Here is a 23,088-nt window from a genome sequence, read left to right as displayed (position 1 = left end):
CAGCACTGGTGTTTGCTGAAATTGAAAAGCTTTTGAGAGTTTTCCTCTCTTTCTCAAGTCTGAAGCAATACCTGAGGAAGAAAGAAAAACTCTTGAAAGCTTGTCTTCTAAGTATTAGGTTAGTACAATAAAAAGGTATCACCGCATACCGCATTACTCTCGTATTTTGTAATCTTATTTATATATACTTCTTTAGTTATTTTCAGTGGTATGATTTAGTGGTGAAAATTATTAGTGCCCCCCCATTTTGACTGTGGTATCTTATGTGCCCCCCCCTCTATATATTGTTCCTAGAGTCGCCACTGGCTTCAAGAATTGATTTCAGTACCTTGCAGTTTAGATGCATGAGGGATTAGTAAACTACAAATCTGATTAGTTATGCTATGCAAATTCAGATTTATATTTCAGCTACCCATAGGGGAGTTACACAAAAATTATGTGTTGGGGCACATAAGAGTTACAAAGTAGCCGTTCTAGTAAGAAAGCCGCTGTGGCTCTAATTAATCAGCCCAAACAAAGTCAGATTTGTGTTTTCAAATCCCAGTAGGGAAGTACACGAACATCATTCTTAATGGACTGAAGCCAGGACCTTACAGTTACAAGAGAAGAAATTGACCAGCTGAGTCTATATGAGATGCAGATCGGTAAATCCATGATTCCATAGCTGGCAATACTCTGTAAAAAGCAGCTGTGGGGCTGAACAAGAAAAAATCCCCACCCAGCTAAAGAGCATGGATGGAGGAATCTCCCCTGCCGGTTATTGTATTCTGACAGCCCATTGCACAATGTATTCTCTTACCTCGGTATTGGCTGGAACATGTCTTGTAACAGTCTATAATAAAACACAATTAGAACTATTAACACTTACAATAAATGTGAACAATACATTGATTCCTAAACCGAAGATCGCTAAAAAAAAAACAACAGCAAAGAAAACATGTTGACGTTTTCAATCATAGCTCATACCAATAAAAAAGGCCTCCTCCAGTTCCACAAGTTTATACATTGTTAAAATGCCATCTACCTTGGTCTCCCCATAATTCACCTGATCAGAGATAGATTTATGGGTTAATTATTATGCTTCTTATTGTTATACTTCTTGAATTTAACAGAACAGTATAGATTTTCCCATTCCCTCTTATAACACTAGTCTAATAAATTTTTCATCTCAGAGATGCGTCCTGAGGAAGTCTCTCTCTGAGACTAAACATTTCAGTGGATTAAGTGCACTAGCAGAAGGTGTCTTGGCATGCTCTATCATTGTGATGGTTCAAATTTGATACCAGGACTTTATCCTCATATGTGACAGTCTTCAAAAAGTGCTGATTCCCAACTAGTAGTCCGGATGCACTCCTGATGACTCTCAGTGGAAACCAATGTGTGGATGAAACACAATTGCAAACTAGTTTGTATAAGCATGTGGATATCTCAGTGTATATGAGATTAAGAGGGCGCCCTATGTACAGCATTGATTGGATCAGACAGGGAGTACTCACTATAAGAGAGGATTGTGTTTAATGTATCCTTGATGCTGGTCTAAGCGGAGACAAGATCACGAGGGATAAAAATCCCGATGGAAATGAAGTGAATTGGCATTGGGATTAAGGGTTTTCATACAAAGTATCCTGTGGTGGTTAAAGTAAGGACTAAATATATAAACTTTTCACTACTAAGTAACCACACGGAAGAAACACTTGGGATAAATATTTATTATGTTATTATGCTGCATCAGTACACTTGGTTTTAGCTGCTGAGAAAATAGAGGGATAATATAACTGAAGAGTCATACAGCTAATGGTTGGTATAGCCTATTTGAAGAGGACTGATGTATAAAAAAATTAAAAAAAGGAATTGCACAATATGACATTCTGATTTCTTATGAATACCCATTATAGAGAGATTTAATAGCACCAGTATGGGAGCTTGACAAATACAGATTTAACGAGATTAGGGTAGCATTTAATATATATTTGTGTACCTTGTGGTTTTTTTATCTATTTTATTTCAAAGCGTCTCATCCCATGTTAGGGGTGGCTCAAACAGCGTCTGTTTCAGAACGAACGGCTGTATTATGAAATGCTGTTCCTTGCCAGCTATATCTAAGACGGCAGCCCCATTACGAGGATAGGGTTCTCCACGTTAACTACCTATCGTACCCGATATATAAAACTTGTTACAGAAACCGAAAGAAGACATCGAGAGCTGGGAAACGTCAACAGTGGAAGTGTTTGACTTTGTCCCTATGCTCCTCAATGGAGCAGGATATATAACTAAGTAGGTGTGTTTGGTGATGGAGTACAACACTATATACAGATGGATTTTTATGCAGGAAATATGTTATGTTTAAATACATCTGTAATAATACATTTATTACCAAGAAAAAAACATTTTGTTTTGCATATATATGTTAATGGTAGTGGGCACTAAGTAGATAAAGGTGAGTAAGTCCCCATGGGCATAGTTAACTGCTTAGTATTGTTATTTGTAATATGTTCACTTTGTCACAACCTTTAACAACTCACCCAAACGAAACTAGGGCATAAGTAGAATCTCAGAATTCCTACAACTCACAGCTGCCACAAACTGGACTGCAATAATGAAGCAGACACTAAGCTCAATTACAATAAAGTAGTCAATTCCTGAGGTTACATTCACACATGAAGTGAATGTGCATTTTGGTATTCCTGCAGCAGCAACCTACGAATTTCTACAGCAGGAATCCCAAATATGCAGTTCAAAAGAGGACGCTGTTACTCGTTCAAGTTAATGATCAGGTGACAATGGCCGCATCTGAAAGTGGTAGTCTGCTGACGCTCTGCATGTAATTGCATGTGATACAATCACATGCAGTTAGAAAAAGATCATAATCCCTGGATGCACGGTAGATGTGTGAATGAAACCTTAGACAGCAGGGGTAAAAAGGAGCCTGTACTTACCATCCATATGCTCCCCCACTGCCCTGTTTACCCAGAAGGGCAGAGATAGAAACTTTGTACTTACAGATATGGGGAGCAAAGCCCAACCCAGGACTCAACAGCCAATCCCTAGGCCAAAATGCTGTCATACAAGTGGTGGGTCCTTAATGCAGTTCAAGATCCACCAGGAACAGAATGACACAAGAATTTTAAGGGAGCATATGAGGGTGCAGGGATGCAATGCTTGGAAGGTAAGTACAGCCACCTTACTATGCCTGTATACAGTACACTGCTTAATAAATAAGGCCAAAAAAGTCACATATTTGAAAAAACAAACTGGAAAACACAAATATATAACAAACTTGTATATTAGAATATTATTTTAATTCAAATTTGCAGACACTTACCTGTTGTTGTTGGTAATGTTGAGCATATGGTGTATTAAGTGGTGTACCCCAACTAACAGTGGAAGATGAATCTGGAGGACCAAACCTTGGGTAGCCTTTATCTAATGGCATGTATGCGTCCTATGGTAGAAAATAATAGTTTTAAATTATTATGTTCATGCCCTAAAGAAATAACAATATACACGGATGCTATCTCGGTCCTTGGGCTTGAATTCTAGGTGGAGCAGCCAGCAGTATGCATATTCTCTCCATGTCTGTGTAGGGTTCCTCCCATAAGCCTCCTTTCTGCTGTTGCTCAGGTTCCCTTTTCAACTGTAACAGGTGCCTGACTGTTCTTAACACAAACATGCCTAGACACAGACAATCCATGCATCCTACTCTCTGACTCCTTTAGTCATACTTGTGATGCTGCCTCATCAGCAAAGAGTCCTGGTTTCAGTACAGCTGCCCTGGTCTGAACACTCACAGGGTGTTCACTGAAATCTCTGCCCCAGCAGTTTTGATTCCACACAGGAGCACCTCCGTGCTCCAGACTCTTTTCTTTAGTGACCAAACCCACTTCTTCGAAACCTGTAAGATACCTCTCTTGAGCTACCTGTTCTGGTCAATCAGGAACCTTTCAGAGCTTAAACTGACTCTGTTATGCATATTAATACATATCATAAAACAATATTTGACAAATAAAATAAATACATATATTTATTAGACAAATATTTTCCCTATTTATATTTAGGTATTTATGCTTAATGCTCAATGCACTTTGTGGTTTAAGTTGTAGCAAAAATGTACGTGAAATCTGAACATTTTTGTTTACAGTTAAGCAGTTTCAATAGTTTAAATTTAGTTCAGTTGCCAGAATAATGTGCTGCAGTAAAAGATTCCTATTTCAATAGCTGTCTAAATTTAAGGCATGTCAAATTGTTGGCCCTTAGTAAAAATACCAGCATTTGCTATCTGATGTCTGAACAATGCTGACCCACAAATCTGTAATGTCTAAACAAAGCGTAATGGTCTCTTGTAAGTATGCAATACAGGAAAGCTCAGAGTGCTCTGGCATCTAGGACATAGATTTAACACTGTGATGGCAATTCTGATTTTTAAATTTCTGTTAGCTATTCAAATACCTTAGAAATAACCAGTAGTGTTATTCCAGTCTCCAAGCATAACTGGGCAGATATAATGACACTGTTCATATGTTGTAGCGCAATCATTTATCAGGAAAGAAAAACCCATTTCAAACATGTAGCTCTATTCAAGTGTGTGGGTGGGCATGTGTGTCATTTTTTTTTAAATCAGATATTTTTTATTGTATTTTTTCAAGACAAAAAGAAAAATGGAAACTTTGAGCAATACATCATATCAAGAATGTAACTGACACAAAAGCAGCACGTGGCAGAAGACCAGCCAAAGCAAGTACAGGCTGCAAGAGGGGACCCACCAATAGCAGAGATCAAACACCATCCCGCTTCATATAATTAACAAAAATGTGTTCATTTTACACACTAATGGACCATTACCTCATCATCTGAATCCCCAAGTTTTCCAAGGTCAAGGCAAGGGACTCTGAAATAGAAATGTAATGCTTTAGCATAAACCTAAGATGTCTTAGCAAAGAAAAACATAAATGATAAACAATTCCAGAAATTCAGCAAATGTGATCTACCCTTGGAAGGAATAGATGGCACGTACAAATGCTAACATCTTTCTAAAATTGGTAGCTCTACTAGTAAAACTACATTCTTCATCAGTGTAGTGAACAAGAGAACATAGTGTAAAAATGACCTCCTATAGGAGGCTAGCAAATAATGATATAGTGTGCTCTTCTACTTTTAGCCATGGTAAAATCACATGTTAACAACCCTCTCTGGGAAAGTCTGATAAATTTAAACCTAACCCATCCCTCTACAGCACCCTGTTTTTTTCCCCTTGGATCCTGTCGCTGGGAATGTTTCTCTGAAGTTGGGTTGAAGTCATCACTTAGATTCAAGAGCTTCAGAATCTTCTATCTTCCAGTGACACAGGTGGTAGAGTCTGCAGGGTTATATCACATAAATGCACCTGGGCTGAAATGATCGGTCTTTCAACAGGAAATAAAAGTTAGCAGGGAGCATTACCTGAAAATTCATAAAGAGAACTGGGGGCTGCTTAAAGAAGTGCACCAACAATAAAAAAAAAACCATGACAACAAATTACAGTGGTTCTCAAAGGTAAATCAAAATGTGACTTCTGAGCTCTAACTCTTTATGTAGAAAGATATGGTATTATTCATAATTCATCTTGAAGCAAACCTGTGCTTTACCCATGCAGGGCTAATTATCAGGTTTGCTTTAATGCCCTCTTCGCAACAGAACAAGGCTGGTAGTGAGGGTATCTCCAACAGGACCAAAGACAGTAAAAAAGGAAAAATCTAGTTAAAAGAGAACTATGTGGTAAGTGCTTTTCCCCATAGTTCTCTTTAGGGTCACGGGAGGACATATACTAGCGTCCTCCCGTGACCCAAAGCTCAGTATATCGCGAGCTACAGCTTACGGTATACTGAGACCGCCGCAGCCGGGACGGATCCCAACATTACTGTCGAGATCCACCCAGCTGCGTGAGTGACAGCGGGCTCTGACTATCTAGTGGCAGAGCCAGCTGTACCCGCCCCCCCGTCCGTTCCTCCATTCAGCGCTGGAGGATTGGAGCAGGGAGGGGGGGAATCCCTGCGGGGAGCAGTGACTGAAAGTAAAGGCTCTCTGCAGGGAGATGATCGAGAAGTCAGCGAGCGACGGTATGTGTTCACTCACTTCCCGATCTATTAAGCTGACGTGTGACAGTTTAATTGTCACACGCTGGCTGGAACTATGAGGCTGAGTGATTTTCACTCACCTCATTGTTGTCTACAGCCTTATCAGATTATTTCCTATTACCATGAGAGAAAGTGAAGAAAAATCTCCCTAATGGAAAGTTAGTGGGAATAAAAATATGATAGAAGTGCTAACCCTTCTCCACACTTAACCAAAACTGACAAAATATGTATTTATGGTGTGAGTTGCACTTCAAGTAAGAACCGCTAGTGAAATTACATTTCTAATTTTGTAGGGAAAGTTTGACTTTGGTGGCTATGTAGGGTTCTCTCCTCATGCTTCTCCCGCTTAGAGCTATTATTTTACAACACTTGCAGCCAAGTTCAATGGCTCATAATTTATTTGTAATGACACCTATTATGAGAAATGTAGGATTAGAAAGGGCAAACCTAATGCTGGTCACACATGTACAATGTGATTGTTAAATTTAATGATAGTTTTGACAAAAGAATCACATCACCAAATGGGTGTATTGATTGGCAAAAAGGAACAATCAGCCCTGATGGAAAACTCAATCAAGTTCAATCACGTTAATGTATTTATTTGTTATGTCAAACTATTGTTTTCAAGAAAGCAATTGTTTGAAATGATTAAATGATACTGTATTCTCCCATGTATGGCCTGCACTATAATCTTGAGCTAAAGGAAAAATAATCACGCTTTGGCTTATAAAACAGGAACATAAGTTACTACACAAGAGTATAGCAATCAGTGGCGAAACTACCGCTGGTGCGGCCTGCAGAAGACTCACGGTCAGTCTGCCCCTGCGCCCAAGGCAGGCGCCCCCCACTGGCCGGGAGTGTCGGATGTGCAGAAAGGCGGCAGAGGGATGGAGCAGCTGCGGCCACAACAGACCCCCCCCAACAACCAGGGTCCAGGGAGCCCCACTGACCACCAGGCTAAGGTAAGGTGACATTTTTAAAAGTTTTATTATTTTATGTTCCCGGGACAAGCGCATATTAGGGATGCACCATATATTGGCCGCCAAAACATATTGGCCGAAAATGGCATCCCTGCTTTCTTTCCTCCCCACTGGGCGCTGCTCTGTGTCCCAGCGGGGAGGAGAGAAAGTGAAAGCCGGCCGAGCGCTGTGTTTGTGGTTTTTATTGAAGGGGGGGGGGGGGCATAAAAAAAATCTTGCACTAGGGCCCTTTGTTACTTAGGTTCGCCACTGATAGCGATGGTTAAATATTCATTAAGCCAATAATTATTTTATTTGTAGATACAGCACCCTTAACCACAGCTTTAGTTTTGAGAGACTTTACTTAAAGGGCGTATATGACCTTTTCTCTATCTTATTTTAAGACAGCAACCATGCTTACCTTGAAGCAATGTCCACTAAATTCAATTTCTCTGCACAGGAAATTATGATGCTTTTGTTTACTGGTCTCTCCATTTTTCCTTGGTAAGTATTACAGAAAATTGATTTCTTTATACTTATCGTAATTTTCCTTTCCCCATGTCATACCATGGCAAAACTGATGGGTATGCCACCATCCCCTTGACCCCCGGACAGCCCTCCAGCATAGCTATAAAAGAATTCCTTACCTTCACACATGCATTACCATAAGACAGTCCTACAAGAAAGCACAAGGACGGGAAACAGTGCTGCCATAATGAGGCGCAATGAAAGGAAAGTTAGGGTAAGTATAAAGAATACAACTTTGCATACTGCTTGCTCTTCTCCATGACAACACTGATGGGAATTAGGCAGCAATAATAATAATCACAGGAGAAAAAAACGTAGGTGCAAAAAATATAATAGTTTTATCAACAATGACTAAAAACAAAGAAAAGTATGGCACAACCATAACATGAATTTGCCCTGGCCACCACATCCAATAGGACAGGAAGGAATTCTGTGAAGACCAGCTAGCTGCCTTGCGAATCTCCTTAAATGAAACCCAAGCCACGGATGCCCAGGAGGTTGCCCCGCCTCTGGTGGAGTGCACTGAGAACTGTAGAGGGGGAGTGATATGATTACCATTATAGAAGAACTGGATGATTCTGATGATCCAAAATGAAACTGTTCTAGCCGCAGCTGCCTCACCCTTTCTTCACAAATAATCTGTCAGAGTTTCTTATCGATGCTGTTCTCTAGAGATAGGTAGAGGCCAGATGGACCACATTAAGCTTCTCCCAAACTTCTTCTGAGCATGTGTTTGGAAATAAAGCAGGCAGATTTCGCTTCATGTCCTGATAGAAATTGGAGACAACTTTATGCAAGCATTCTAAGACTGATATCAGTACTTTGTACTGGAATATGCTGCAAAATGGTTCTATTACTAAAAGGGCCCAGACCCTTCTAGCCAAAGTTACAGTTATTAAAAAGGCTGTTTTCATGGTAAGATACCTCAACGCTTTTGACTCAATTGGTTCACAATGAGCAAGAGTTAATGTTTGAAAAACTAGCTGAAGGGTCCCTTCAAGAATTGGATTACTAATAGAACCAAGGCCTACTGTTTATAAGTGACAGTTGATAAGGCAGAAAATGGCTGAAATCTGCATCTTGATGGTGTTATTTTTTTTTTTGTTTAATATGTTTTTATTCTTGTTTCATCAATATACACTTATTCACATTCAATTAAATTATACAGGCATGTCATTAATACTATAAAATTCATATATGTTTCCGTTTTGCTTATTAAACATATATGCATTAGCCCACACCCTTCTTACATCCTCTCTCTCACACTTACTCTCCCTAGGAGGGATAATTCAGTCTTATAGACCTGTGTCTCTATGTGAACATTTGTGCAAACACCACAAAATCAATCAAGTCCTCAGACCAACTCTTCTATTATGCTTACTCAAGCCCATTCTAAGTTCTCAAATCCACTCTCCCCTTCTATTGTTCATATATATATATGTGTCCTTATATCTACAATAACAGTGCTACATCTTACTTACTACAAGTAAATAGTGCATTATCCCCTACTCTCCCTTTTCTCACCCCCTTCTCACCTTTTCCTGTGTATAATCCCTCTCTCTCCTCCCTGTGTTTTAGGATGCCCTAAATTGGGAATCTATATTATTAGTTTATTATTACACCCCTAGTGAATTATCTCTCCCTCCCTATCCCTCCCTCCTTTATATATCAAAACCAAACAAACTTGTGTACCCCTACCCTTTCCCATTTCTTTAATCTTCCCATCTATAATTATCCGCTATCCCCCTTAACTTCCTCCCTCCAACATTCTATCCACTCTCACCCCTTAACTGCCCTATCTAACAGATCGAATGCCATGTCAATATTACATCACTTTTTAGGGATCATCTGTACCCCCCTCAACCAGAAAGAGTCCCATGTGTTAATTTTATTTTAATATGATTTTTATTTTAATATGATTTTTATTTTATATCCAACTAATGACACTTTTCTCTTCTATATCTCTCTCTTCCCCCCTATCTACCGTTTCCCGCGCTCTTCTAGACTCTACATGTTTCCCACTCCTCCCAGGTCTTATCATATTTATCCTTCCTATCGACATCTCATGCCCTCAATTCTTCCATATATCTTATCTCCTCCATTATATTTCTCCAACTTTCTAAAGGTGTTTCCGTGGATTTCCATCTACGAGATATATCAACTCTAGCTGCCGACAGCATGAATCTTAGGATGTCTTCCTTTATATTTTTAATCGATCCGGGGATCAAAGATAATAGTGCAATTAAAGGACCACCCTCTATGTTTGATGACTCCATAGAGCTGTAAGTTTCAAATATCAATTTCCAGAATGGCTGTATTCAAGGGCAGCTCCACCAAATATGCGGGTAAGTTCCCTCCTTTCTAGGAGGAGAAGTTCCCTCCTCCTTTTGCCTCTCCAGCATCTATCAGATATTTCCGGATTAATATGTTTTATTCCTTCTGGGCAACTATTCCATCTAGACAGTACTTTATAATTTTTTTCCTGGTAAAACAAGGAGGTAACCGTGGCATATGACGTAATAAAAACTCTTCCCCATTCTTTCTCCGTCAGTTCTCTCCCTATATCTTGTTCCCATCTTTTCATATATTTTGTGTATCCCTTAGCATCTTCCTCCCTCATGAGACCATATACTACTGCCAAAACATGATTAATAGGTGTTCTTGATATACATCATTTTTCAAACGGAGTGAATGGTCTATTCAGAGCATTATTATTACTGAGATATCTTATAAAATCCTTTAACTGCAAGGATTCCATCCAAGATTTCCCATTGTTCTGACTTTCTGGACTTAAATTCTTTTTTAATTTCCTCTTTTCCTGTCTCTAAAACCTGCCATACTTGTATAGGGTTAGTGTTCTCAATATTTAGGAAGGAGGTAACTTGCATACCTGGCAGAAACTGCGGATTACTCATAATAGGGGTTAATGGCCCAAACCTGGAAGACAAATTATACTTAATCAAAGACCTGTCCCAGGTTCGTAAAACAGGGTATACTATGAATGGCAAATTTGACCAACATGGTCTATGATCGATAGACAGCCAAGGAATATTCCTTAGAGGTAGAGGTGAAATATCCTCTTCTAGTTTTATTCCCCCTTTATTTTGACCGCTATGTATCCAGTCTAGTATTCTTGATAGTATAACCGCTTTGTGGTACAAGGCAAAATCCGGCATTCCTAGTCCTCCTCTTTGTTTTGGTCTCATTAATACTTTCGCACTAATCCGAGGTGTTTTATTAGCCCACACAAATTTAATTGCTGCTACCTTTAGGTTTTTAAAAAAGGAACTCGGCAATAAAATTGGAACTGTCTGGAACCTATACAAGATCTTGGGTAAAACGTCCATTTTTAGGACATTTATCCTACCCAACCAAGATAGGTGCAGGCAATTCCATGTAAGAAAGGGAGTAAAGATCTTGCCAATCCAATCTCGAAAATTAATAGCATATAATGTATTTAAATCTTTAGGAATATTAATGCCCAAATATGAAATATAACTTGTCTGCCACCTAAATGGGTATCTCTCCCTAATATAAAGTTGAGTTTTATCCGTTAATTATATATTTATAAATTCTGATTTCGATATATTTATATGGAAGTTACTTAACTCCCCATATTTCTCAAATTCTTTAAGTATATTAGGTATTGATATTACTGGAGAAGTTATAAATAGGAGTAGATCATCTGCATATAAAGTCATTTTATGTTGTTGTGTTCGAGATATCATTCCCTTAATCGAGATATTTTGTCTAATAGTGGCAGCTAATTGTTCCATTACTATAACATATAGCAGGGGTGATAATGGGCATCCCTGACGGGTGCCGTTTAATATGGGAAATGGATCAGACATAATCCCATTTACTCTTACTCGTGCCGTGGGATTTATATATAATGCCATTACCTTAGAAACAAATGATTCTCCCATTCACAGTTGTAAAAGAGAGTCCCTGAGAAAGTGCTAATTTACTCTGTCAAAAGCCTTCTCGGCATCGACTGATAGAAGGCATAATGGGTTATGATTTTTCTGAGCCAGTGCTATCAGGTTAATGACCCTAGTAGTACTGTCCCTAGCTTCCCATCCTTGGACAAAACAGTTTGATCTGTATGTATAATTTTAGGTAAGAACTTTTTTAATCTAGTTGCCAAAACTTTTGCATAAACTTTAAGATCTATATTAATAAGGGAAATTGGGCAGAAATGTCCGCATTCTGATAGGTCCTTTCCTGGTTTTGGGAGCTAGTTACATACTTTCGTGAAAAAGGGTCTTAATTGTTCCTCAAATTGAATTGATTATAAAAACGGGTCGTATATCCATCAGGGCCCGTTGCCTTATTAATCTGAAGGGAGGCTATTGCCACTTTTATTTCTTTTTCTGAAATAATTATCTGAAATAATCAGATAATCAAGCATACCAGATTCTTTTACATAGTCTCTTATTTTACCTATAAATGTATCTTGAGGCATGTCTGCATATCTACCTCGTATTGAATATAGAGATGCATAGAATTTTCTAAAGGTTTCCGCTATGGAGGATGGTGAATATCGCATAGTCCCATTTCCATCTTTAATTTGAGTTATATAGGTAGTAGGGGCCCTTGGATGGATTTTTCTAGCTAACAACCTTCCACAATTATTTCCTTCCTCATAATATTGTTTCTTATTGTAGTCTCTTGCTATCAATGTTTGTTGGTCCAGAACATTGAGAATGTCTCTTCTTGTCTCTTTTAATTGAGCCTGATATTCAATCCTCACATTCGCCTTGTTCATAGCCTCCAAATCATATAACTTCTGAAATAATCCCTTCAACTTTCTTGCCCTCACTTTCTTCAGTCTAGATCCATGTTTAACCAAAATACCTCTTTCCACACATGTTAAAGCTTCCCCTTGAATAGGACTTGACGTAGGGTCATTAAGATGATCTTTTATGGAGTTATTTATAGTCTGTGTCACATCTATCTGACAATCTATATCTTTCAATAGGTTGTCATTTAGTCTCCATGTTCCCATTCCTTTATTCCCCTTTTCTATTTTTAATGTTAAAGTCACCGGAGTGTGATCCGACCATAATATCGGGTTTGTATCAATCTCTGGATCGTAATCTAGAAGCCGCTGTTGCATCCATATGTGATCGATTCGGCTATATGACTTATGGACCGTAGAGTAATAAGTGTAGTCTTTTTTCATTGGGTATAATATGCGCCATCCATCTACTAATCTCATATCTTTCATTGTACGTCTAAGTCTATTTAGGGCATTTCCTGGAAGGGAAGGTTTACCAGTGGTATCCAACTCTGCATCAAAAGTTAAATTCATATCTCCCATCACTAGACTTGTACCGGCCCCATATAGTTCAAATCTACGCAAAACCCGCGTACAATACTTGTATTGTCCCTTATTAGGGGTGTATATATTTGCCAATGTAAACATTTGATTGTGAATAATACATTTCATAAACACAAATCTCCCTCTTTCGTCTGTGACTGTATATATCACATTAATTTGCGCATTTTTATGTATTGCCACAGATACCCCTCTTGATTTTTTATCTGGGTTTGTACTATGAAACCATTTCGTATAATATTTATTTCTTATCTCTGGATTTAAACCCGTCTTAAAATGTGTTTCTTGTAGATATAAGATATCTATTTTTTTTTTTATGGAAATGGTATAGGATCTGTCAACGCTTTTTTTGTTTATTAAATCCCCTTACATTAAAGGTAACCAATGCTAGTCCATTAATTTGGCTATATGACCTTCCGTGTGAGTTTTGCAGACGATCTGTTCCGGCACTCCAAGATATATCAATCTCTCCAACCATACTCTCACTTTCGTCTCATTCTATACCTCATTCTATATCTCGATATACAGGTGAAACTCGAATAATTAGAATATCGTGCAAAGTTCATTTATTTCACTAATGCAACTTAAAAGATGAAACTAATATATGAGATAGACTCATTACATGCAATGCAAAATAATTCAAGCCGTGATTTGTCATAATTGTGATGATTATGGCTTACAGCTCATGAAAACCCCAAGAACCCCAAATCCACAACCTCAAAAAAGTAGATTATTACATGCAATCAATAAAACAAGGATTGTACATAGAACAATATCGGACCTCTGAAAAGTACAAGCATGCATAGGTACTCAGTACTTGGTTTGGGCCCCTTTTGCAGCACTTACTGCAATTACTTTTCCACGATATTCTAATTATTCGAGTTTCACCTGTACCTTCCATTCCCACCACATTTACACATTTCCTATATTCATCAATACAGGACATTTACCCTATGTCCCACATTAAACATACAAGAAAGCCCTAAAGCTGAAGGCTATATCTGGGTTATACAGGCCAGATTATCATCCACCCAGCTCTCCGCCCAACACAAGCCCAGCCATTTATCATATATCTTACTACGGCCCGCTCTCTTCTTATCTCTTTTATATTTTACTCATATTTATAGTTATTCATAGTTATCTATACCTTCCCACTACCCATACTTCCCTTTCATTTCGTTTTATCTAAAGAGAATAGTATGACAAGCATAGTATAGGAAGTGGGAAGACCACGCCACAAAAATACCATAGTAAAACAAACAAAAAAAGGAAAGAAAAGAAAAAAAAAAGAAGAAAGAAAATGTGGAGATATAGCTGGAATAATCCCACCCCTCTCTCCCCATGTCCTTCTCAAAGCAAATCCCTTTCCCTTTATTCACTTCTTATGTATTCCACATGGCCTTATTACTGTCCATTCCTTTCTTTGTATTGTCTCTCCCATAATTAATTCGTTTAGTTCTTTTAATTCGTTTGGCCACTCTGGCAATTGCATTGGGGGTATTTCCAAAATGTCCAAAAAACCTGGTAAATCCTCCAATGTTCTGAATCTAGCTGTTCTGCCATCTCTATGTACTATTAGCTGGAAAGGGAACCCCCAGCTGTATCTCATCTTCCTTTCCTGTAGGATCTCCAATATTGGCTTCACAGCCCTTCTAAGCATCAACGTTTGTTTTGAAAGGTCTGGAAAGATAGTCACTGTGTATCCATCATGTAATATTGTTTTCTTATTTCTTGCTGCTATCAAAATAGCCTCTTTTTCAGCATAGTAATGCAGTCGGCAAATCACATCTCTAGGTCTCGTGGGGTCTCCTCTATGTGCTCCTGGGACTCTATGAGTACTATCAATTACTCGTTCAGTCTCTGAGGTTTGATCTAGTATAGCATTTAATACCAACTTTACTGTTGAAAAAAGATTCCGTGTTTCCACTGACTCAGGTATACTGCGTAAACGCAGGTTATTCCGTCTGCTCCTGTTTTCAATATCGTCCATCCGGAACATCATATCCTGAATCTGTTTTGACTGCTTATTAATAGTCTGCTGGTGTGTGTTTAATCTAGACAAATATATGTCCATGCTCTCCTCCATACCGCTTACCCGTTCTCCAATATTTGTAATGTCCACTTTTATAGCCTGCAGCTCCTCCTTGTATGTTGCTTCCAGTCAAGTTATATAACCTTCCATATCTTCCTTATTTTGGAGAGAACGTAAACATTCCCTAATGTCCTGTTGTTCTTCCCCTTCTTGCATCAGCACATGAGTATATGGAGTCTGCCCTGTTTTCTTTATTGCCCCCTGCCTCCCGCCAGGAGAAACCTGGGCAGAGATAAATGCAGATTTATCAGTTGTAACATAGTCCTGTGCATTAATATGGTCACGGCCTGTCACTACTGGGGAGACAGGTGCCGCCATCTTTACCCCCTCTCCCTGTGACAGCCGTGATCGAGTACCTGTGAAATAAGTCCCAATTCGTGTCGTGGAGTTCCGTCTCATCTGGGCGGCAGGCTGCGGCTGTTGCCGTTTTTTCTTCCCTCTCATTCGTGGGGAACATAGGAGATATTGCTTGAGTAACCGACGAGCAGGGTATGGAGCTATAGGAATCCGGCCACTACTTCCATCGGCTGCGCTCGTGTCCGGCGGAGACACTGGAACTCGACATCCTACGTCATCGGCATGTACTCCCCGTCATCACTGACTGTGATTTTCTCTTCTTCTCTAGACTTCGCCTCTCAACCTCCAGCTTACTAACGTCAACCTGGCCATCTCTCTGATTTAGAGGACCCTGGAGTGAAAGATCTTCTCTCATCAGAAAAAAACATTGAGCTATTGTCTTCTAATTCCCCTGCAGCAGAAACCAGGCATGACGAGGCTAGAAAAGGATGATCGTTATTGCCTCTACATTATACTCCTGCATCTTTTAGAGAACCTTGAGAATTAATTAAATGGAAAGGAGTCTGGACATAACGCACCAGGCTGTCATGGAGGGTGGTCTGGATGAGGGGGGGGGGGTCGGAGGAGCAGGATCCTGAGGTGGGGAGCTGGGTTACTGTTAGAAGGCGGGGGAGAGGGAAGAGTGCGAGAGAGGTCAGCCCTGATCTGATTCACCCCAATAAATATGCCAAGTTGCATGATGTTGGGGATACCAGTTCAGGGGGGACACTGCTGAAGCAGGACGCATCCTCTATCCGCAGGGGGAGTGACTACTCTGGCGAGGATGGGAGCAGGATGGAGGGTCATGAGAGGAAGATCCTGGAGGTGGGAGATTCCATCATCAGGCGGACTGACAGGGTATATTGTCATCGGAACCATGAGCGCCGAACAGTGTGTTGAAACTGCGGTGGAATTGTTCATTCACAATCTGACCTTGCAACCCCTCAGGAGAGACTCAAAAGATTTTAGGGCCATGGAAGCTGCCCTCAGCTCCAGGATGTTTGAGAGTCTGCCCTAGAAGGTGGATGTATTGGTGGGCTAAAAGATAGAGAGGTAAGACCTTTCTAAAACATTTTTCAATCAAACAAACCTTCTAGGTAGCTAGCTTGACGTTGCCTTCTCAAGTGCTGAACTGGACTCTGAGATACTGAAGAGACTTGGAGGGAATACATTGGTTTTGCTGTCTGTTCACCAGCCAACCAAAATTTTGCAGATGTTTCAGAGTACAATCTGACTGCCACAAGTTGGTTCTTCCCCACATTCAAGAGAAAGTAATCTGGATAATGGTAAAGTTGGGCACTTGAGAAATCAAGCTACCAGAGCCAGAAGGACTTTTGAAAAGATTCTTGGGGCTGTGGTAAATCCAAACAGAAATGTTTGGAACTGTAAGTGTTGACCCATAATGGAATATCTCAGATACTTTTGATGGTGCTGAAAAATTGACATGTGTGGGTCTCTTGCAAATAACTTGAGAGGAGACAGTCATTTGGGCAAAGAACTTTAGTTATAATTTCAACTAAATTGATTTTGAGGGTTCTGACTTTCAGAAAAGATTTTAAACTTTTTCAGTTAAATATCAGTCTGAATCCACTGAAAAACTGACAGGCCGACCTGATCAGAATGCCCATGTGAAAGGGGCCTTAGAGCACTGATTTAAAATTGTTTATGGATATGTACGCACATAGAAACAAATTGATGTTATATTTTTGGGGCACAAAAATACACTGCAATAATAATTAACTAACTCTTTGTCAACAAAAAATTATATCAAATGATGGAACTAGGTGGGCAAAGTACACTGTGCCTTCAGGTTTTAGTTATAAAAAATTCACCGCTGTATAAAATGATGCTAAATAAATAACGTATTGAATATACTGCTTGTTTTTATATTGTTTGGTTTGTATAGATAAACAGGAATTTGAGCTCATCATTTGGACTGGTCAATTCAAAGCCAAATTTGACTGATTGATTAACTGATAGATTGTTGCACTCATAGCATGCTGGGCATGATCCGCTGCCATAGACCCTACAAGCAGCGGGGATCCATGGAGACTCTCATCCCTCCCTGGGATGGCTCTTGTAGGTCCGTATGCCATACGTCCTTGGCAGCGAAAGGGTTAATGTCTGTCTTAAGGTGCCCATACACCAGCCGATTCTCGTATGATAATCAGCAGGTGTATGGAAGGCGTGCAACCGTTTCTACTGTATAACGAGCACGTTGGAAAACCAGCCAAAAATCGTACGATTTTCGGCGGGTTAGTGGCGTGCTCGTAAGACAAATGCCGCACGGGCCGGTGTGAGCAAGCGCACATTGCCCACTCAGCATTGCAGTTATCCGAAGCCCTCCCCTTGATCACAAGTACGATCTGCTATCCAAGATGGGAAGATCGTACAAGCTTGTAATTACCTTACAACCATCGCAAGACGAAAGTTGTGAGATGGTTGTAAGGTGTATGGCCAGCTTTACACAGAGGAGACTTCAGCCCCTGTGTTCCTAGTACTGAGTGATGTCAATGTTTTATGTAAATTGCACAGTGATGCCATGTACTTACTCAGGTGGTCGAATTTCAGCAGCCTGTGACTGTGATCGCCAGCCCTGCACCAGTGAAGAGATATTCAATATGTTAGCCAAAATGACAACGTGACTTCAGGTCTGTAGCCACTAAAATAACTTTATTACATTTAACAAAATCCAGGCATTTCACTTCAGAAATCAACAGCAGTCCTAATTTGTAAAAAGGAAATACCCCTTGGTAGAAATGCATTTTTTTCTTATTTATTTTGATAATGGATTACAAAAGTTAAAGTCTACACATACCTACAGAATTGTGTTCATCAGTTAAACTGCATAGATGCTTTAGAGCAGGGGCAGGCAACCTCGACACTCCAGCTGTTGTGGAACAAGTCCCGTGAGGTATTGCAGACATAACTCTAGGAAGCATGATGGGATTTGTAGTTTCACCACAGCTGGAGTGCCAATGTGTCCTACACCTGCTTTGTAGTGTTGACTGTGCTACTCAGCTTAAACTGTATGAAACAGAGCAGTGAAATGACAGCAGCGTCTAACTAAAGGTCAAACAGGATTACCCACAGAGGGCCACAGGGGTTCTAACAGGTGGCGTTTGGCGACCCTCAACAACAAGCTGGGAAAGACTGTACTGTGTTTTAGGTTGTGACTTACAGGGTTATTCACAAAAGGGTGAAGAGTGTGGAGAAGGCAGAAGTGAACAATCTAGGACAATTAGCTGATTTGGAACAATTCTCCAATTCAGCTCACTTTTCAGTTCAGCTACGTTGTCCTAGATTGTTCACTTCTCCTGCCTTCTCCAAATTCTTCTCCCTTTTGTGAATAACCCTATTAATCCTGCAATTGACTTAAGTTAGCCACATAAGCACTAACATAAGCCGCTTCTCATCCCACAAGCACTTGATAAAGCAAGGAAATTGTGTCCGTTCCTTCATGCATTTATGGCCCATATGTACCTGCCCTAACAGACAACATAGAATTTACACTGTAAAATATAAATCAAATGTTGAAGGATTAGTTTACTTTTCTGACCATGTTTTATTATACATTCATATTCAGCTTATTGCAATTCTGGCGTTTGGTATAACTTGGGCATATGAAATTATGACCTGCAGTACCTACTGTACCTCTACTGTTCTTATTGTTTAGTAAAACTCAACAAACCTTTATTTTTTTAAACTGCAAGAGGTAGGTTAAAAGAGGCAAGCAAACTGTATGGTACTTTAATAATCCATGAATGTCAGTGGGACATACGTTACATATGCAGCATTTTGTAGTTTTGGGCACAGTGTTATGTGACCAAAGCCAGCCTTATTCCACTCATTTGAGGATTAAGGGGTCTAAAATGTGGTCCTTACCTATTAATGTACAACTGGGATGTAAGAAACTGTGCATTGTCTTTGTAATTTGTGCTATTTGACTTTACACTTCTCACTCCCTGCAGTATATCTATTGTGTACACAGCCTAATAATTTTACTCTTATATATTTTTGGGCAGAGCAAAAGTGTCCCTTTAAAGGCAAAGTCTACCTTGTAGAAAAAAATAATAAATGCAAATTTCTTCATAAAAGAAAAATGTGTATTTCTTATATTTCTTTTTTTTTTTTTACATTGGAACTACTAAAGTATGGCAACCGTGATCAGCGGAACTCGGATGCAATGCTCAGGCTCCTGCAGACTCTTTCTCATGTCCATACCTCAGTACAAACATTCATGGATGGGAGGACGTATGAATGGAGAAAAATTACAGTGATATCATCTCAATTGTATTCCATTTGAGAACTACAAGTGCCTCTGCCACAGTGGCTGATGGGGCTTGTAGATTCTCCAGTCACATAATTTGTCAAAGGTTCCATGAATGGATGATGAGCCAAGCACAGCCACGCTGAATTCAAAAGGATACAATAGCCTGCAGGGAAAAGAACCCCTTGATTTATGTAAGTAACCTTGAATATGAGTGTAACATAAAACATGGTCAGATAAGTCAACTTTAATATTTCTTAAAGTGAACCTCTGACCATGTCAAGCTAATAAACCAAAGTATAGCACATACTCTGCAATTACTAGGCTTTACTTTGTCCCTTTCATGTTTGTATGCAATCCACAGTCAGAGAGATTGGTCTCTGGTTGAACTGCAATTGAAAATACTGACTCTGCCTTGGTTGACATTAAAACCCACCCAAAATGCCAACACAGCCTAGGCTCTCATATGTACTTGTATCATTAGATATCCTTACCTACAGTTGACTGCACACAGCCACCACCCACTCCTCCACACCTAGTGGAGACAAGATGATGGCAGTTGGGGGCACATCCTGATCCAGACTAAAGGGGTTCTTCTTTGTTCAACCAATTTTAATCCGATAGGATCTGCCACAATTTAATTTGTAGAGGGTTTTTTTAGGTCTGAACAAGAGAGTGGTTGCTTTAAAGTGACACTAAACTTACATAGTATTTGGGGTTGAAGACATAAGTCCATCAAGCCCAACCCAACCCATCAAGTCCAAACTCAGGAGTTAAATCCTAAAAATTAGGGCTGGTAATGATTAAAATTTTCGTGTTCGATTAATCGAAATTTGTTTTAATCGAATAATCGATTAATTTCGATTAATTATAACGCACATACAGATCCAACAACATTGGCCTATAATCTCACGTGCCCCACTCAATATGGCCGCCGCTTGAGTGGGGCAACACGGAATAATAACGTGCTGGATTAGTGTGATCCTAGTTCATTTTATTACTTCATTGCTGTGCTGTATGTGTATAGGCCAATGCCTTGGCTGTTGCTTGAGTAGAAAGTTTCTTGGGCAAACTCACCGGCCCAAGTGGCTCCGTCAGCTAACGAAGGGGGGAGGAGTCCGGTGACGTCACGGACATAGACTTCACCGGACTCCTCCCCCCTTCCCTTCGTGAGCCATCACGGACATCGACGTCACAGGACTCCTCCCCCTTCCCCAAGTGGCTGCGTCGGCTAACGAAGGGAAGGGGGAGGAGTCCGGTGACGTCGATGTCCACGACGTCACCGGATCGCCGACGGGACTCCCGGAAGTCGGCAGAGAGGTGAGTGTTTTCATTGGCGATCAAAATAATTTTAATCGATCAAAAAGTTTAACGATTAATCGACAAATTAATCTTTAATTTCCACAGCCCTACAAAAAATGCATTCAAGTATTTTAACTATTAACAATAATGTATCTTATTTTTGTATCACTCAGCTGCAGATGCTCAATTCATCTCTGAATTCATGCTGACACTGTCATTCCTTCTGGAGGGTGCCTACTTTTGTTCCCAATGTTCCTTATGCTGTAAAGTAGCCACCGCTCCAAGCTCACTCCTATGATAGACTATAATATTAATACAAATTAGTAAACTAAATATGAGACTGTAGTCCATCACAGGAGTGAGCTTGGAGCGGTGACTACTTTACAACACACACAGGCACCATGGGGAACAAAAGTAGCCACCCTCCAGAAGGAAGGACAGTGTCAGCATGAATTCAGAGATGATTTGAGGATCTACAGCTGAGTGATACACAAATAAGATACATGTTTGTTAGTATACTTGAATGCAGTTTTAAGATTTAACTCCTGAGTTTAGTGTCACTTTAAGTATGACCTTCCACTCCAAACACTTTATCTAACATAAACCAGTGCTCACATAACATTTGCATTACATTTCTCTGAACCCTAATGCTCTACCACATTATTAACATTCCAGTTTTGCATATCATATTCTAAGAAACACAGCTAAACTAATTCCTCGGCCCAAGTGGCTCCGTCAGCTAACGAAGGGGGGAGGAGTCCGGTGACGTCACGGACATAGACTTCACCGGACTCCTCCCCCCTTCCCTTCGTGAGCCATCACGGACATCGACGTCACAGGACTCCTCCCCCTTCCCCAAGTGGCTGCGTCGGCTAACGAAGGGAAGGGGGAGGAGTCCGGTGACGTCGATGTCCACGACGTCACCGGATCGCCGACGGGACTCCCGGAAGTCGGCAGAGAGGTGAGTGTTTTCATTGGCGATCAAAATAATTTTAATCGATCAAAAAGTTTAACGATTAATCGACAAATTAATCTTTAATTTCCACAGCCCTACAAAAAATGCATTCAAGTATTTTAACTATTAACAATAATGTATCTTATTTTTGTATCACTCAGCTGCAGATGCTCAATTCATCTCTGAATTCATGCTGACACTGTCATTCCTTCTGGAGGGTGCCTACTTTTGTTCCCAATGTTCCTTATGCTGTAAAGTAGCCACCGCTCCAAGCTCACTCCTATGATAGACTATAATATTAATACAAATTAGTAAACTAAATATGAGACTGTAGTCCATCACAGGAGTGAGCTTGGAGCGGTGACTACTTTACAACACACACAGGCACCATGGGGAACAAAAGTAGCCACCCTCCAGAAGGAAGGACAGTGTCAGCATGAATTCAGAGATGATTTGAGGATCTACAGCTGAGTGATACACAAATAAGATACATGTTTGTTAGTATACTTGAATGCAGTTTTAAGATTTAACTCCTGAGTTTAGTGTCACTTTAAGTATGACCTTCCACTCCAAACACTTTATCTAACATAAACCAGTGCTCACATAACATTTGCATTACATTTCTCTGAACCCTAATGCTCTACCACATTATTAACATTCCAGTTTTGCATATCATATTCTAAGAAACACAGCTAAACTAATTCCATAGATCTGAATATTACAGAATGATGGCTGGAACATTATACCTTGGCAAGATGAGATTTTGATGAAGACTGGGTATGACCTCTAGGAGTGGCGGCTACTCCCTTTATCTCAAGAGTCATTCTGAAATGTAAAAATGTTAAAAATAAATACTTATGGCTCGCTTTATGTGTATTAAAGATGCACTGCGCCCTAGAAGTATGTACGCACCCTACTAACGAAATATACATAAATAGATTGCCCAACGTGCATAAAATACATATTAATCTTATTACATTATAAAGTGCAATGAAATATCCTTCAAAATCTACCCAGTTCATAATATGCAATCAAATGTCCATCAAGTTAAGTCCCGCTGTGAAGAAACCTGACGGCCACATCTATTCACATATATTTAACTAGTAGGGGTGTACACACTTTAAAAGCACAATGCATCCTTAATACACATTTGTTTATTACAATGTTTTCATAATTGGCATTGCTGCTTAGATTT

General features: G+C 39.8%; 1 protein-coding gene across 1 annotated transcript in view; it reads right to left on the bottom strand.

Moving 5' to 3' along the window:
* The window catches only part of CAPS2 (calcyphosine 2), a 76,347-nt gene extending 53,630 nt beyond the window's left edge, over nucleotides 1-22,717 (bottom strand). Inside the window, exons 1-4 of the mRNA XM_018572681.1 lie at nucleotides 22,640-22,717; nucleotides 17,919-17,962; nucleotides 4,840-4,885; nucleotides 3,323-3,442 (exon numbers count right to left, since the gene is read on the bottom strand). Of these exons, the coding sequence (XP_018428183.1) occupies nucleotides 3,323-3,442; nucleotides 4,840-4,885; nucleotides 17,919-17,962; nucleotides 22,640-22,717 (288 nt within the window). The remainder of the gene's footprint in view (nucleotides 1-3,322; nucleotides 3,443-4,839; nucleotides 4,886-17,918; nucleotides 17,963-22,639) is intronic.
* Between the last annotated feature and the right edge of the window lie 371 nt (nucleotides 22,718-23,088).

Source organism: Nanorana parkeri, unplaced genomic scaffold, assembly GCF_000935625.1.
Source record: "Nanorana parkeri isolate BGI_ZX_2015 unplaced genomic scaffold, ASM93562v1 scaffold45, whole genome shotgun sequence".
Lineage (NCBI taxonomy): Eukaryota > Metazoa > Chordata > Amphibia > Anura > Dicroglossidae > Nanorana > Nanorana parkeri.
Note: the sequence above shows the minus strand (reverse complement) of the source record. Positions and strands in the feature narration are given on the sequence as shown.